The sequence below is a fragment of the Lasioglossum baleicum genome, unplaced genomic scaffold (genome assembly GCF_051020765.1).
Source record: "Lasioglossum baleicum unplaced genomic scaffold, iyLasBale1 scaffold0023, whole genome shotgun sequence".
Lineage (NCBI taxonomy): Eukaryota > Metazoa > Arthropoda > Insecta > Hymenoptera > Halictidae > Lasioglossum > Lasioglossum baleicum.
In genome coordinates, this window is record NW_027469083.1 from 2695086 (window position 1) to 2708331 (window position 13246).

The window sequence follows — 13246 nt, forward strand, 5'->3', positions numbered from 1 at the left end:
ATATTTCTACGAATTGCAGCAATGTAGTACGTCATTTGTAATGAAAGATTATTTGATGTTATAGGATCGGATTTTTCCAAGATCCCTGTTTCTGATCACAGACACTCTGTTAAACTGAAGCACTTCAATTTAACATGAACTATTTCATATATTGGATGATTGCAAAAGCTCATACTCAATTTACCTCGTGAACTTGTCTGAAACTAAACGTGCAACTTCTACGGAAAAGGAAATCACAGGTTGTAAAATGTTCGGAGACAATTATAGAAAACAGAGTTACAGACTATATAATTGATTAATAAAACTGTTATTTATCCCAAATAGGGTACGAAATCTTGCAAACACATTACTAATACATTACGTTTAGTAATACATTATTGGCTAACGATTGAAGGCTGTTAAAGGATCTGGTAAAGAATCATTGGTCATGGACTTTAGAAAATGACGAAAAGATATTATATCTTAAATATAAACATATTATTAATATATTCAACGAAAAATATCCTGCATCGCTTATGGGAAGCAGTAGTTAGATTTTTTAAAAAATACTGTCCACACTTGGACATCAGTCAATTATACATATAGGGGAAAATTATAAAAAGATTTTCTTGTGGTCAAACAATGGATTATATGTACTTACTTAGACTACATTATCCTAACAACTAGTCAATTCACTCATAAGAGCACGTCAAGATAAAATTGACTAACATCTTACATTCTAATACATCTACTACGCCTCGAAGTTATTGAACCCACGCTCGCCACACTCTGCACTGGATTTCGAGGAATTTTTCGAACCACTCCAGTTTTGGTTCTGACGAAAGGAACAACTCTTCTCACCTGTGCAGGAATTATTAGATCCCTCTGTACAATCGTTCTCGGCTCATCCACAGCTTCCCCTCGAAAACGTTCATTCATTATCCGCATTGCACGTTGCTTATGACGCCTAGCGGTTTGCCTTAGGATCTTGTCCGCCCTACATACATTTAACCATTTCCGTGACACTTGAGCAGCGCAAAGCAGAGACTTAGGCTCCAACTTGCGTAGAATCAGCTGGGATATCTCCGGCGGGAGTTCAGAAATGAAATCCAACTTGGCAGGTTCCAGTAGTCCTAGCGCACGGAGGAAAGACCTCAAGAACTCCATGTTGCCGCTGCAGCGTCAGGATCTCTAATGATCTACTGTTCCAAATTTTGGGTTTATATACCCTTGGTTACGGTTGATCGCCTGTTCCGGTTCGGTGACCCGACCAATCAGGATCGAGCTCGGATGAATTTATGTTTGTCATTGTTATGTTAACTTGCTGTTGAGTGCACGCATCTGGACATAAATCGTTGAATTTGTTTGCCGTATATCAAACTCTAGGGAAATGTTTCTGTTTGGAATACCTTATGAAAATGTTTCATTTTGGAATACGCTATGAAATATGTAGATAACATAAATTTACATCTTAAGATGTTTTCTTTCAATGACATAGGGAGTGGTATAGGTATGATGTTTAACCCACCGTCGGACGGAGCGGTTCTAGGAGATACATCAATCACTATTTTGTGCAGTGTGATACATCCTTAAGCGGCGCGAACCCCTGGCCACTAGTAGCTTAATGTAAATGCTGTAATGCTGATTAGTTTTACATATCAGAGACACATTGTATTAACCCTCATACGCTCCTCAAGAATATTTTCCTCAATCCGCGAGTGGTTCGTAAGTCGGTCCGGATTGAGATCAGCTTGAGCCCAACGCTAGATTTCTAAAAACCGCGCGGAAATTGCGTAACAGCAACGGAGGAAATTAAGGGGCCGCCACACCGCTTAGGGAAACTAAATTCCTCAATTTCGAACAAATTTCGGATCTTATGGTTAGGACAGAGACGGAACGAAGCTAGCAGCCACTAGTGCGATAAAGATGGTACATTAGATAGAAGTCCAGACTTTGTAAACTCAAACGTCGAAAAAAACTTCTTTTTTATATTGATGTTCCCTGACACCCCCCCCCCCCGCGGAGAGGGGAAATTAGTTTAGATTGCCCCGAGGCCGACAAAATCCCCCGACCCGCTAGGTCATACCGGGAGTTTTGAGGGAATCAGAGTCAATCTCAGTCCTGAACTAAAAAGAGAGGAAATTCTGGTGGAGGACAGGCGCAAAGTTTAGTATTTTGTTCCTACCACCCCCGAGTAGGGTGTCATTTGAAAGAGCTCGGGAAGAGGTATTGAGCCTCATAGGCTAAGAGCGCCTCCGAGGTCATCCGAAGGGCGTATAGCGTTTCTCGTAAATTAGAAAAGTTCTGTATGTATTTGGAGTCGCGAGGGCATTAGGATCTCGATCCCGAGGTCAGAGTGGAGGTGCCTTTGACTTTGAAAATTCTGACAAAGCCAAAGGTCTTGGAAATCTTTTTCAGATTTTCAAGGTCAAGGTCAAGGTCAAAGGTGCAGGCGGGATCAGGAACCTCCCCCGAAGGTCGCCATATAAATTTGCGGTGTAGAGCGACAAAAAGTAGTGAAAAATGGCATAGAATAGGTTAATTTAGCAATTAAGGATTTAGGTTTTAGGCTGCGTGCGGATAGGAATAGTGTTAAACGGTTAGATTTAAGAGTGCGGTTTCAATATTTCATATAGTTTGGATTGACATCTGTAAGGAAAAAATAAAATCCAGGTCAGGTTAATTTTTATTAAAATTGATTATAAAAAAAGGTACCACAATTACGAATATAAAATTTCGCGCGCGCCAAAGAACTGTGTTTACGGATCCTTTAAATGGACACAAAATAAATGACCCCCGCCGATTATGAATACGTATTTCGAAAAAAAAAATTTTCTGTAAATGTTACGCGTTACACTTGTGTTATATGATTACGAAATATTGCAAAAAATCGATTGTCACGATAAAATTTTGGTAACAAAGGCGATTTAGATTGGGCGCCGAAAAAAGAAGGTTCGAGAAGAAGTATCAAAAGCTCTCATGATTTATTTAAACATATTTCAACGAATTGCAGCAATGTAGTACGTCATTTGTAATGAAAGATTATTTGATGTTATAGGATCGGATTTTTCCAAGATCCCTGTTTCTGATCACAGACACTCTGTTAAACTGAAGCACTTCAATTTAACATGCACTATTTCATATATTGGATGATTGCAAAAGCTCATACTCAATTTACCTCGTGAACTTGTCTGAAACTAAACGTGCAACTTCTACGGAAAAGGAAATCACAAGTTGTAAAATGTTCGGAGATAATTATAGAAAACAGAGTTACAGACTATATAATTGATTAATAAAACTGTTATTTATCCCAAATAGGGTACGAACTTTTGCAAACACATTACTAATACATTACGTTTAGTAATACATTATTGGCTAACGATTGAAGGCTGTTAAAGGATCTGGTAAAGAATCATTGGTCATGGACTTTAGAAAATGACGAAAAGATATTATATCTTAAATATAAACATATTATTAATATATTCAACGAAAAATATCCTGCATCGCTTATGGGAAGCAGTAGTTAGATTTTTTAAAAAATACTGTCCACACTTGGACATCAGTCAATTATACATATAGGGGAAAATTATAAAAAGATTTTCTTGTGGTCAAACAATGGATTATATGTACTTACTTAGACTACATTATCCTAACAACTAGTCAATTCACTCATAAGAGCACGTCAAGATAAAATTGACTAACATCTTACATTCTAATACATCTACTACGCCTCGAAGTTATTGAACCCACGCTCGCCACACTCTGCACTGGATTTCGAGGAATTTTTCGAACCACTCCAGTTTTGGTTCTGACGAAAGGAACAACTCTTCTCACCTGTGCAGGAATTATTAGATCCCTCTGTACAATCGTTCTCGGCTCATCCACATCTTCCCCTCGAAAACGTTCATTCATTATCCGCATTGCACGTTGCTTATGATGCCTAGCGGTTTGCCTTAGGATCTTGTCCGCCCTACATACATTTAACCATTTCCGTGACACTTGAGCAGCGCAAAGCAGAGACTTAGGCTCCAACTTGCGTAGAATCAGCTGGGATATCTCCGGCGGGAGTTCAGAAATGAAATCCAACTTGGCAGGTTCCAGTAGTCCTAGCGCACGGAGGAAAGACCTGAAGAACTCCATGTTGCCGCTGCAGCGTCAGGATCTCTAATGATCTACTGTTCCAAATTTTGGGTTTATATACCCTTGGTTACGGTTGATCGCCTGTTCCGGTTCGGTGACCCGACCAATCAGGATCGAGCTCGGATGAATTTATGTTTGTCATTGTTATGTTAACTTGCTGTTGAGTGCACGCATCTGGACATAAATCGTTGAATTTGTTTGCCGTATATCAAACTCTAGGGAAATGTTTCTGTTTGGAATACCTTATGAAAATGTTTCATTTTGGAATACGCTATGAAATATGTAGATAACATAAATTTACATCTTAAGATGTTTTCTTTCAATGACATAGGGAGTGGTATAGGTATGATGTTTAACCCACCGTCGGACGGAGCGGTTCTAGGAGATACATCAATCACTATTTTGTGCAGTGTGATACATCCTTAAGCGGCGCGAACCCCTGGCCACTAGTAGCTTAATGTAAATGCTGTAATGCTGATTAGTTTTATATATCAGAGACACATTGTATTAACCCTCATACGCTCCTCAAGAATATTTTCCTCAATCCGCGAGTGGTTCGTAAGTCGGTCCGGATTGAGATCAGCTTGAGCCCAACGCTAGATTTCTAAAAACCGCGCGGAAATTGCGTAACAGCAACGGAGGAAATTAAGGGGCCGCCACACCGCTTAGGGAAACTAAATTCCTCAATTTCGAACAAATTTCGGATCTTATGGTTAGGACAGAGACGGAACGAAGCTAGCAGCCACTAGTGCGATAAAGATGGTACATTAGATAGAAGTCCAGACTTTGTAAACTCAAACGTCGAAAAAAACTTCTTTTTTATATTGATGTTCCCTGACACCCCCCCCCCCCCCGCGGAGAGGGGAAATTAGTTTAGATTGCCCCGAGGCCGACAAAATCCCCCGACCCGCTAGGTCATACCGGGAGTTTTGAGGGAATCAGAGTCAATCTCAGTCCTGAACTAAAAAGAGAGGAAATTCTGGTGGAGGACAGGCGCAAAGTTTAGTATTTTGTTCCTACCACCCCCGAGTAGGGTGTCATTTGAAAGAGCTCGGGAAGAGGTATTGAGCCTCATAGGCTAGGAGCGCCTCCGAGGTCATCCGAAGGGCGTATAGCGTTTCTCGTAAATTAGAAAAGTTCTGTATGTATTTGGAGTCGCGAGGGCATTAGGATCTCGATCCCGAGGTCAGAGTGGAGGTGCCTTTGACTTTGAAAATTCTGACAAAGCCAAAGGTCTTGGAAATCTTTTTCAGATTTTCAAGGTCAAGGTCAAGGTCAAAGGTGCAGGCGGGATCAGGAACCTCCCCCGAAGGTCGCCATATAAATTTGCGGTGTAGAGCGACAAAAAGTAGTGAAAAATGGCATAGAATAGGTTAATTTAGGAATTAAGGATTTAGGTTTTAGGCTGCGTGCGGATAGGAATAGTGTTAAACGGTTAGATTTAAGAGTGCGGTTTCAATGTTTCATATAGTTTGGATTGACATCTGTAAGGAAAAAATAAAATCCAGGTCAGGTTAATTTTTATTAAAATTGATTATAAAAAAAGGTACCACAATTACGAATATAAAATTTCGCGCGCGCCAAAGAACTGTGTTTACGGAACCTTTAAATGGACACAAAATAAATGACCCCCGCCGATTATGAATACGAAATTTCGAAAAAAAAATTTTTCTGTAAATGTTACGCGTTACACTTGTGTTATATGAATACGAAATATTGCAAAAAATCGATTGTCACGATAAAATTTTGGTAACAAAGGCGATCTAGATTGGGCGCCGAAAAAAGAAGGTTCGAGAAGAAGTATCAAAAGCTCTCATGATTTATTTAAACATATTTCAACGAATTGCAGCAATGTAGTACGTCATTTGTAATGAAAGATTATTTGATGTTATAGGATCGGATTTTTCCAAGATCCCTGTTTCTGATCACAGACACTCTGTTAAACTGAAGCACTTCAATTTAACATGCACTATTTCATGTATTGGATGATTGCAAAAGCTCATACTCAATTTACCTCGTGAACTTGTCTGAAACTAAACGTGCAACTTCTACGGAAAAGGAAATCACAAGTTGTAAAATGTTCGGAGATAATTATAGAAAACAGAGTTACAGACTATATAATTGATTAATAAAACTGTTATTTATCCCAAATAGGGTACGAACTTTTGCAAACACATTACTAATACATTACGTTTAGTAATACATTATTGGCTAACGATTGAAGGCTGTTAAAGGATCTGGTAAAGAATCATTGGTCATGGACTTTAGAAAATGACGAAAAGATATTATATCTTAAATATAAACATATTATTAATATATTCAACGAAAAATATCCTGCATCGCTTATGGGAAGCAGTAGTTAGATTTTTTAAAAAATACTGTCCACACTTGGACATCAGTCAATTATACATATAGGGGAAAATTATAAAAAGATTTTCTTGTGGTCAAACAATGGATTATATGTACTTACTTAGACTACATTATCCTAACAACTAGTCAATTCACTCATAAGAGCACGTCAAGATAAAATTGACTAACATCTTACATTCTAATACATCTACTACGCCTCGAAGTTATTGAACCCACGCTCGCCACACTCTGCACTGGATTTCGAGGAATTTTTCGAACCACTCCAGTTTTGGTTCTGACGAAAGGAACAACTCTTCTCACCTGTGCAGGAATTATTAGATCCCTCTGTACAATCGTTCTCGGCTCATCCACATCTTCCCCTCGAAAACGTTCATTCATTATCCGCATTGCACGTTGCTTATGATGCCTAGCGGTTTGCCTTAGGATCTTGTCCGCCCTACATACATTTAACCATTTCCGTGACACTTGAGCAGCGCAAAGCAGAGACTTAGGCTCCAACTTGCGTAGAATCAGCTGGGATATCTCCGGCGGGAGTTCAGAAATGAAATCCAACTTGGCAGGTTCCAGTAGTCCTAGCGCACGGAGGAAAGACCTGAAGAACTCCATGTTGCCGCTGCAGCGTCAGGATCTCGAATGATCTACTGTTCCAAATTTTGGGTTTATATACCCTTGGTTACGGTTGATCGCCTGTTCCGGTTCGGTGACCCGACCAATCAGGATCGAGCTCGGATGAATTTATGTTTGTCATTGTTATGTTAACTTGCTGTTGAGTGCACGCATCTGGACATAAATCGTTGAATTTGTTTGCCGTATATCAAACTCTAGGGAAATGTTTCTGTTTGGAATACCTTATGAAAATGTTTCATTTTGGAATACGCTATGAAATATGTAGATAACATAAATTTACATCTTAAGATGTTTTCTTTCAATGACATAGGGAGTGGTATAGGTATGATGTTTAACCCACCGTCGGACGGAGCGGTTCTAGGAGATACATCAATCACTATTTTGTGCAGTGTGATACATCCTTAAGCGGCGCGAACCCCTGGCCACTAGTAGCTTAATGTAAATGCTGTAATGCTGATTAGTTTTATATATCAGAGACACATTGTATTAACCCTCATACGCTCCTCAAGAATATTTTCCTCAATCCGCGAGTGGTTCGTAAGTCGGTCCGGATTGAGATCAGCTTGAGCCCAACGCTAGATTTCTAAAAACCGCGCGGAAATTGCGTAACAGCAACGGAGGAAATTAAGGGGCCGCCACACCGCTTAGGGAAACTAAATTCCTCAATTTCGAACAAATTTCGGATCTTATGGTTAGGACAGAGACGGAACGAAGCTAGCAGCCACTAGTGCGATAAAGATGGTACATTAGATAGAAGTCCAGACTTTGTAAACTCAAACGTCGAAAAAAACTTCTTTTTTATATTGATGTTCCCTGACACCCCCCCCCCCGCGGAGAGGGGAAATTAGTTTAGATTGCCCCGAGGCCGACAAAATCCCCCGACCCGCTAGGTCATACCGGGAGTTTAGAGGGAATCAGAGTCAATCTCAGTCCTGAACTAAAAAGAGAGGAAATTCTGGTGGAGGACAGGCGCAAAGTTTAGTATTTTGTTCCTACCACCCCCGAGTAGGGTGTCATTTGAAAGAGCTCGGGAAGAGGTATTGAGCCTCATAGGCTAGGAGCGCCTCCGAGGTCATCCGAAGGGCGTATAGCGTTTCTCGTAAATTAGAAAAGTTCTGTATGTATTTGGAGTCGCGAGGGCATTAGGATCTCGATCCCGAGGTCAGAGTGGAGGTGCCTTTGACTTTGAAAATTCTGACAAAGCCAAAGGTCTTGGAAATCTTTTTCAGATTTTCAAGGTCAAGGTCAAGGTCAAAGGTGCAGGCGGGATCAGGAACCTCCCCCGAAGGTCGCCATATAAATTTGCGGTGTAGAGCGACAAAAAGTAGTGAAAAATGGCATAGAATAGGTTAATTTAGCAATTAAGGATTTAGGTTTTAGGCTGCGTGCGGATAGGAATAGTGTTAAACGGTTAGATTTAAGAGTGCGGTTTCAATATTTCATATAGTTTGGATTGACATCAGTAGTGTACCTATGGGGATTCTAACTCAGGAAGTGAATTTCCGTTGTCGTGAAATAGCGTTCGGCTCTGACGCGTGGCGCCATCTTGATTTCTTGCGGTTTTCCTTATCATTATCATTTCCTTATGATTTCCGACGCGCCTTGCGGTTTTCCTTATCGTTATCATTTCCGGTGCCGTCTTTGTTTCCTTATCTTTTTCCGCGTTTTATTATTCTGTAAATATTATGTAGGTCAATCTTTTGGGTGGGGGAACACATTGTGTCTTGCAAGGATCGATTGATGGGGTCATCGTCCTTGTGGTTTTCCTTATCTTTTCCGGACCTAATTAGTTGCAATATTATGTGAAGCAATTTCCTTATCATGTTCGGTGAGGATTATATCATGTCTTTACGGGAAAGAGAGAGAGACTTTTATTTCTCTTAGGAGCATATGATTGTAGAAGAGGTATTTCTATTGTGAGAATAATAAAGCCAGGGGAACCACCCTGGTCCAGAATTGGTATAGACTTTTTTTCTCTTAGGAGTATATGATTGTAGAAGAGGTATCCTCTGATTATTTTCTACCAAGTTAAAAACTGTAAGAGAGAGATTCGATGCAATTATAGCTCTGTTTTATCAAAAAACAGAGAGAGGTTTTATTGTAGCGATCTCTCTTATGGTTTTACTTCAGCATTTAATCTTGCGTTTTTAATTATGCTTAAAATCTAAACCGCTGTTTTGTGCAGCTGCAAGACGTAATTATCGCGCTGTTTCATAAAACAGTGAGAAAGGTCCTATTGTAATAATTTTTCTCTTATGGTTTTGCATTTCCTTCCTCATTTATATCGCGCTGTTTCTACCGGTGTTTAAAAGGAGGCGACGGTCAAATGCATTTTCAGTTTGCAATCATGTTGAGTATAATGGTGCCACGAGAGCCACGTTTCGTGGTCGTTGACAAAAATCTGTCATTAAACGAGCTGTTGAGCGTGCTGGTAAGTATCGTGTGTTCATCACTGTGTTATCGTGAAATATATTTTTCAAACAAAATTTACACTGTACGTTTATCTTACAGACATTTGATACAAACTACGAACGGTGCGTGTTTATTCGCGGTTGGCGATTAAATATGCGTCGCTGTCGCGAGGAGGTGGAGGAGTGGGATGGGGAGTTCGTTACATCAATTGCAACGTTATTTGAGTGGCAAGTATTATTTATTTTTTTACAATACAAGATTAAATATTAAAAATAATGTTTTTTTCTTTCAGTGGTCCGGACTGCTAGTTTGCTGCTGCATTTCTCTCAAAAATCTGTGCATACGTGGTTTCTGGGTGTCTTCCTAAATAAATATTTTTTTAATTTATAAAAACATTTCTTAATTAATTTTCTTTTAAAAAAAATTTTTTTTACCTGGTATCCGCACACGTCTATCCCTCTCGGTTGTGGCGTTATTGCGCTAGGGTTAGCTCCGATCGGTACGTTACCACAGTTCGCCCCGTGAACGTATCCGCAGCATCTGGACCAGATGCGGTGCTCATTCATGGGAACGTCGCCATCTTTCCATCGATGCAGCATTATACCACATTCGAAGCATTTGACGAGATCTTCGTCGCACAAGGAGAAAAATCCTGCGGCTGCGAGGTCTTCAGGTTTGACGATGTGTGAATAACGCCATGAACGGAAAGTTTGGAGTCTGTCGCGCTCGAGACGCAAATCAGGTGTGGGGTCCGGTATCTCAATCATTTTTTTTTTTAAAACGCTGGGTGAAAGAAGTGAGTTACGTTTTTTTTATATAATTGTTTAGCCATGCTCGAAATGTTTGCACTTCGCGCAGACAGCAATGGTACGGTTTTGAAGAGCGTTTTGTCCAACAGTGAAGTTTACACGGTACGTGAGCAGTTCGGTACATGGGATCGTGGACTAATACATCGTATTTTGGACATCCTAAATTTTCCAAATTTATCGAGTTTATTTCTAATTTTCGAAGGATGTCTCTCTCGAAACACCCACCTTTGTACGCTACGACGGGATTCGCGTGATCGCGCACAAAATTGCGTATAACATCGAACACGTCGTTCTGTTGATATTTTTCATAGCCGAAATCGATAAATGGAATCCCGTGTACAAAATTGCTTACGTACCGTGTCGACTTTTTGTCAGCATCTGATAAACGATGAAAGTTTATTCCCAAACGAAATTCAGCGAGTTCGAACGAGCCGTCGTAAACATTGATAATGGCTAATTCTTTGCATAAAAATTTTCTCTCGACAATGAATCCATCCATGTCAATGATTTGGGTGATTTGAGCCATCTAAATAAAAAATGTTTTCTAACCAATGATTGATTTCTGTATAAAATAAAAATTGTACTTACCGTGAAATGGAGCGAAGATCACACGTTCGCTGAATAACGACGACTGTGGGAGAGAGTCATCTATAGTATATATAATACCCCCACCACTATACTTATCGGTGTGAAAATAAATATGGAGGAGATTTTTTGTTTATTCGATTAATAAAAAGATGTTTTTCCATTGTTTATTTATTAAAAGATTCATTTTCACATTTATTCGATTAAAATATTGTTAACGGTAGTTTAAATAATTTTTCGCACAATGTTCGTCAATGGATTGTACTCCACGATGCAGTCGTGTATCATCAAGCAGTATGCGGTTGTCGAGGGGGCAATGTTGGCTCGACATTCGAATTCGATTCGCACGTCGATCGTGGCATTTTTCAGCGCTTCGTTTTGCCGAGAACAATCGAGAACGATGAATGGACCGTATTTCAGGAAATCTATGACGTTGAGTAGCGCCTCGCCGTTTCCATAGTATGATTCTTGGAATTTTGTATACATATCGTAGAGCAGCGCGTATTTGTCTTTTTCGAAATCAACATTTAGATCATCGTACGGATAGGTTTCCGAATTCAAGTAGAGCCGAATATTGGCTAATGCGCAATGATCGAAATGCGTAGCTGTTTTCGTTAAATTATTCTTTCGCGCGGTTTGTAAAGCGAATATCACGTATCGCGGTTTTTCCATTTGCGGAGCTGTTTTTATGGCCCATGTGTGCTTCGTAGTCGCCTGGAGCAGAGGATACTCGTACAGTTCCCATGATCGAAAGCTCATATCGATCGGCTTGTCGTTGCCCAGAATACGTAACATCGACAGCTTATTTATTTCATCCAACGTGACGTGTGGCATTCGCCATTGAATTTTGTATAGATCCAGAACGGGTTTCGCATTTTCGGAAGAACTGTACAACGCGTTTGTGTTGGTACGCGAGCGAATTAAAATCAATTCGTGGCGGGCGTTTATTACAACGCGTTTGTAGTCTTCGCAGAAGCCCAATAACATGCTCATAGGTATGCAAAAGTTGAAGTTTATCGCCGCTGTGGTTGTCGCGGTTTTCCTCTGCGCCTCGGTGTTATGCGTCCAGCCCGCGTTGGATAACGCGCTGCTTCTCGTCGTGGACAGGCTCACGTAGTTCTTCAGAGTCGTTGTAGTACCAGGATTTCTGGACCGATCGATTTCAACGCCGTTCAATTCGTAGCGTATTTCCTCGAACATAAACGCAACGGCATTGTTATCGAGAGCCGCCGATTCGATTGTTGATCCCGCTGGTAATTCAAGTTTCCCAGGCAAACTAAGTTTTCCCTCGACGTATAGGAAGCTTCTGCACGGGAGCGTGTACAAGTCTTGCTGTTGAATTGGTATGCGTATCTCATCGTTGTTTTCAAACGTTGTGTTGGCATATGGATTGTATGTGTGCAGCTCGATCTTCGTTATTCGATTGTCGAAGATCGGCGCTTCGGAGATGCTCAAAATGTCCTCGAACATGGTGAAAAAAACACTTTTTTCCTCTTTCACTTGTTTTTAACAACGAATCCCAAAGATTTCAGATACTCTGCGTTTCTCGCGGTCAGTTTTTTACACTCGTTTGGTTTCTTATGAATTGATGTGTTCTTCTTCAAGGTCGTATTGTTATGAATTAACATTGCTTCGTCGCATGTGTAGTCGTACCGTGATTTCTTCACCGCGAAAATCGATCAAACGTCCGGCTTGGTCCACGATGCGAATCGTTAAATCATCGATTGCTCGCACAACGATTGGAAGGTAAATGACTCGCGTGGGCGTTTCGGACAATTTATACCCCGGCGGTACCTTGGGCGCGAACTCATGTATCGTGTGAACGAGTTTGCCGTTGTCGTACGATCCGGTGGTTACGTTACATTCTACTCGAATGATGTTCACGTTAATGATATTCACAGGCGCGTTCGATGCGTGCCACGTGTTCGGCGATAAAACGCGGTTCGCGGAAAATCCCAGAATGGACCCCACGCTGTGAGGCTTCGCAAAGTTTATCCGAAACTTGCTGATAATTTCGCTTTTCATGGTGTTGTTGTTAGCCTGCAGGACCAGCGGATATTCATTATCGGCATCTTTGAGAGGATATCGCGTGCGTATTTCATGCCTCAAGTACGCGTTTATCGCTTCCAATTCGTACGAGCCGTCGGGGATGATGATCTCTTCGTCTCTGTCGCCGAAGTAGAATAGATTGTTACCGATGCTAGCGCTGATGTTCGGTATCGTGTAATAAGTTTGCAAATCGAGCAATCCCAGCTCGTATTCGTCGTTGTCCAGATTTATAGGTGGAAAGTGCTGAGACGACAGAATGCTGCTTCTTCCCGACA

The 13246-nt window shown here is 40.7% G+C and overlaps 1 protein-coding gene across 1 annotated transcript; it reads right to left on the reverse strand.

The window, feature by feature from the left end:
* Positions 1-11147: 11147 nt before the first annotated feature.
* LOC143219333 (uncharacterized) lies at positions 11148-12392 on the reverse strand. Its single transcript, XM_076445337.1, has one exon. It carries the CDS (start codon positions 12390-12392, stop codon positions 11148-11150), a length of 1245 nt encoding a protein of 414 aa, XP_076301452.1.
* Between the last annotated feature and the right edge of the window lie 854 nt (positions 12393-13246).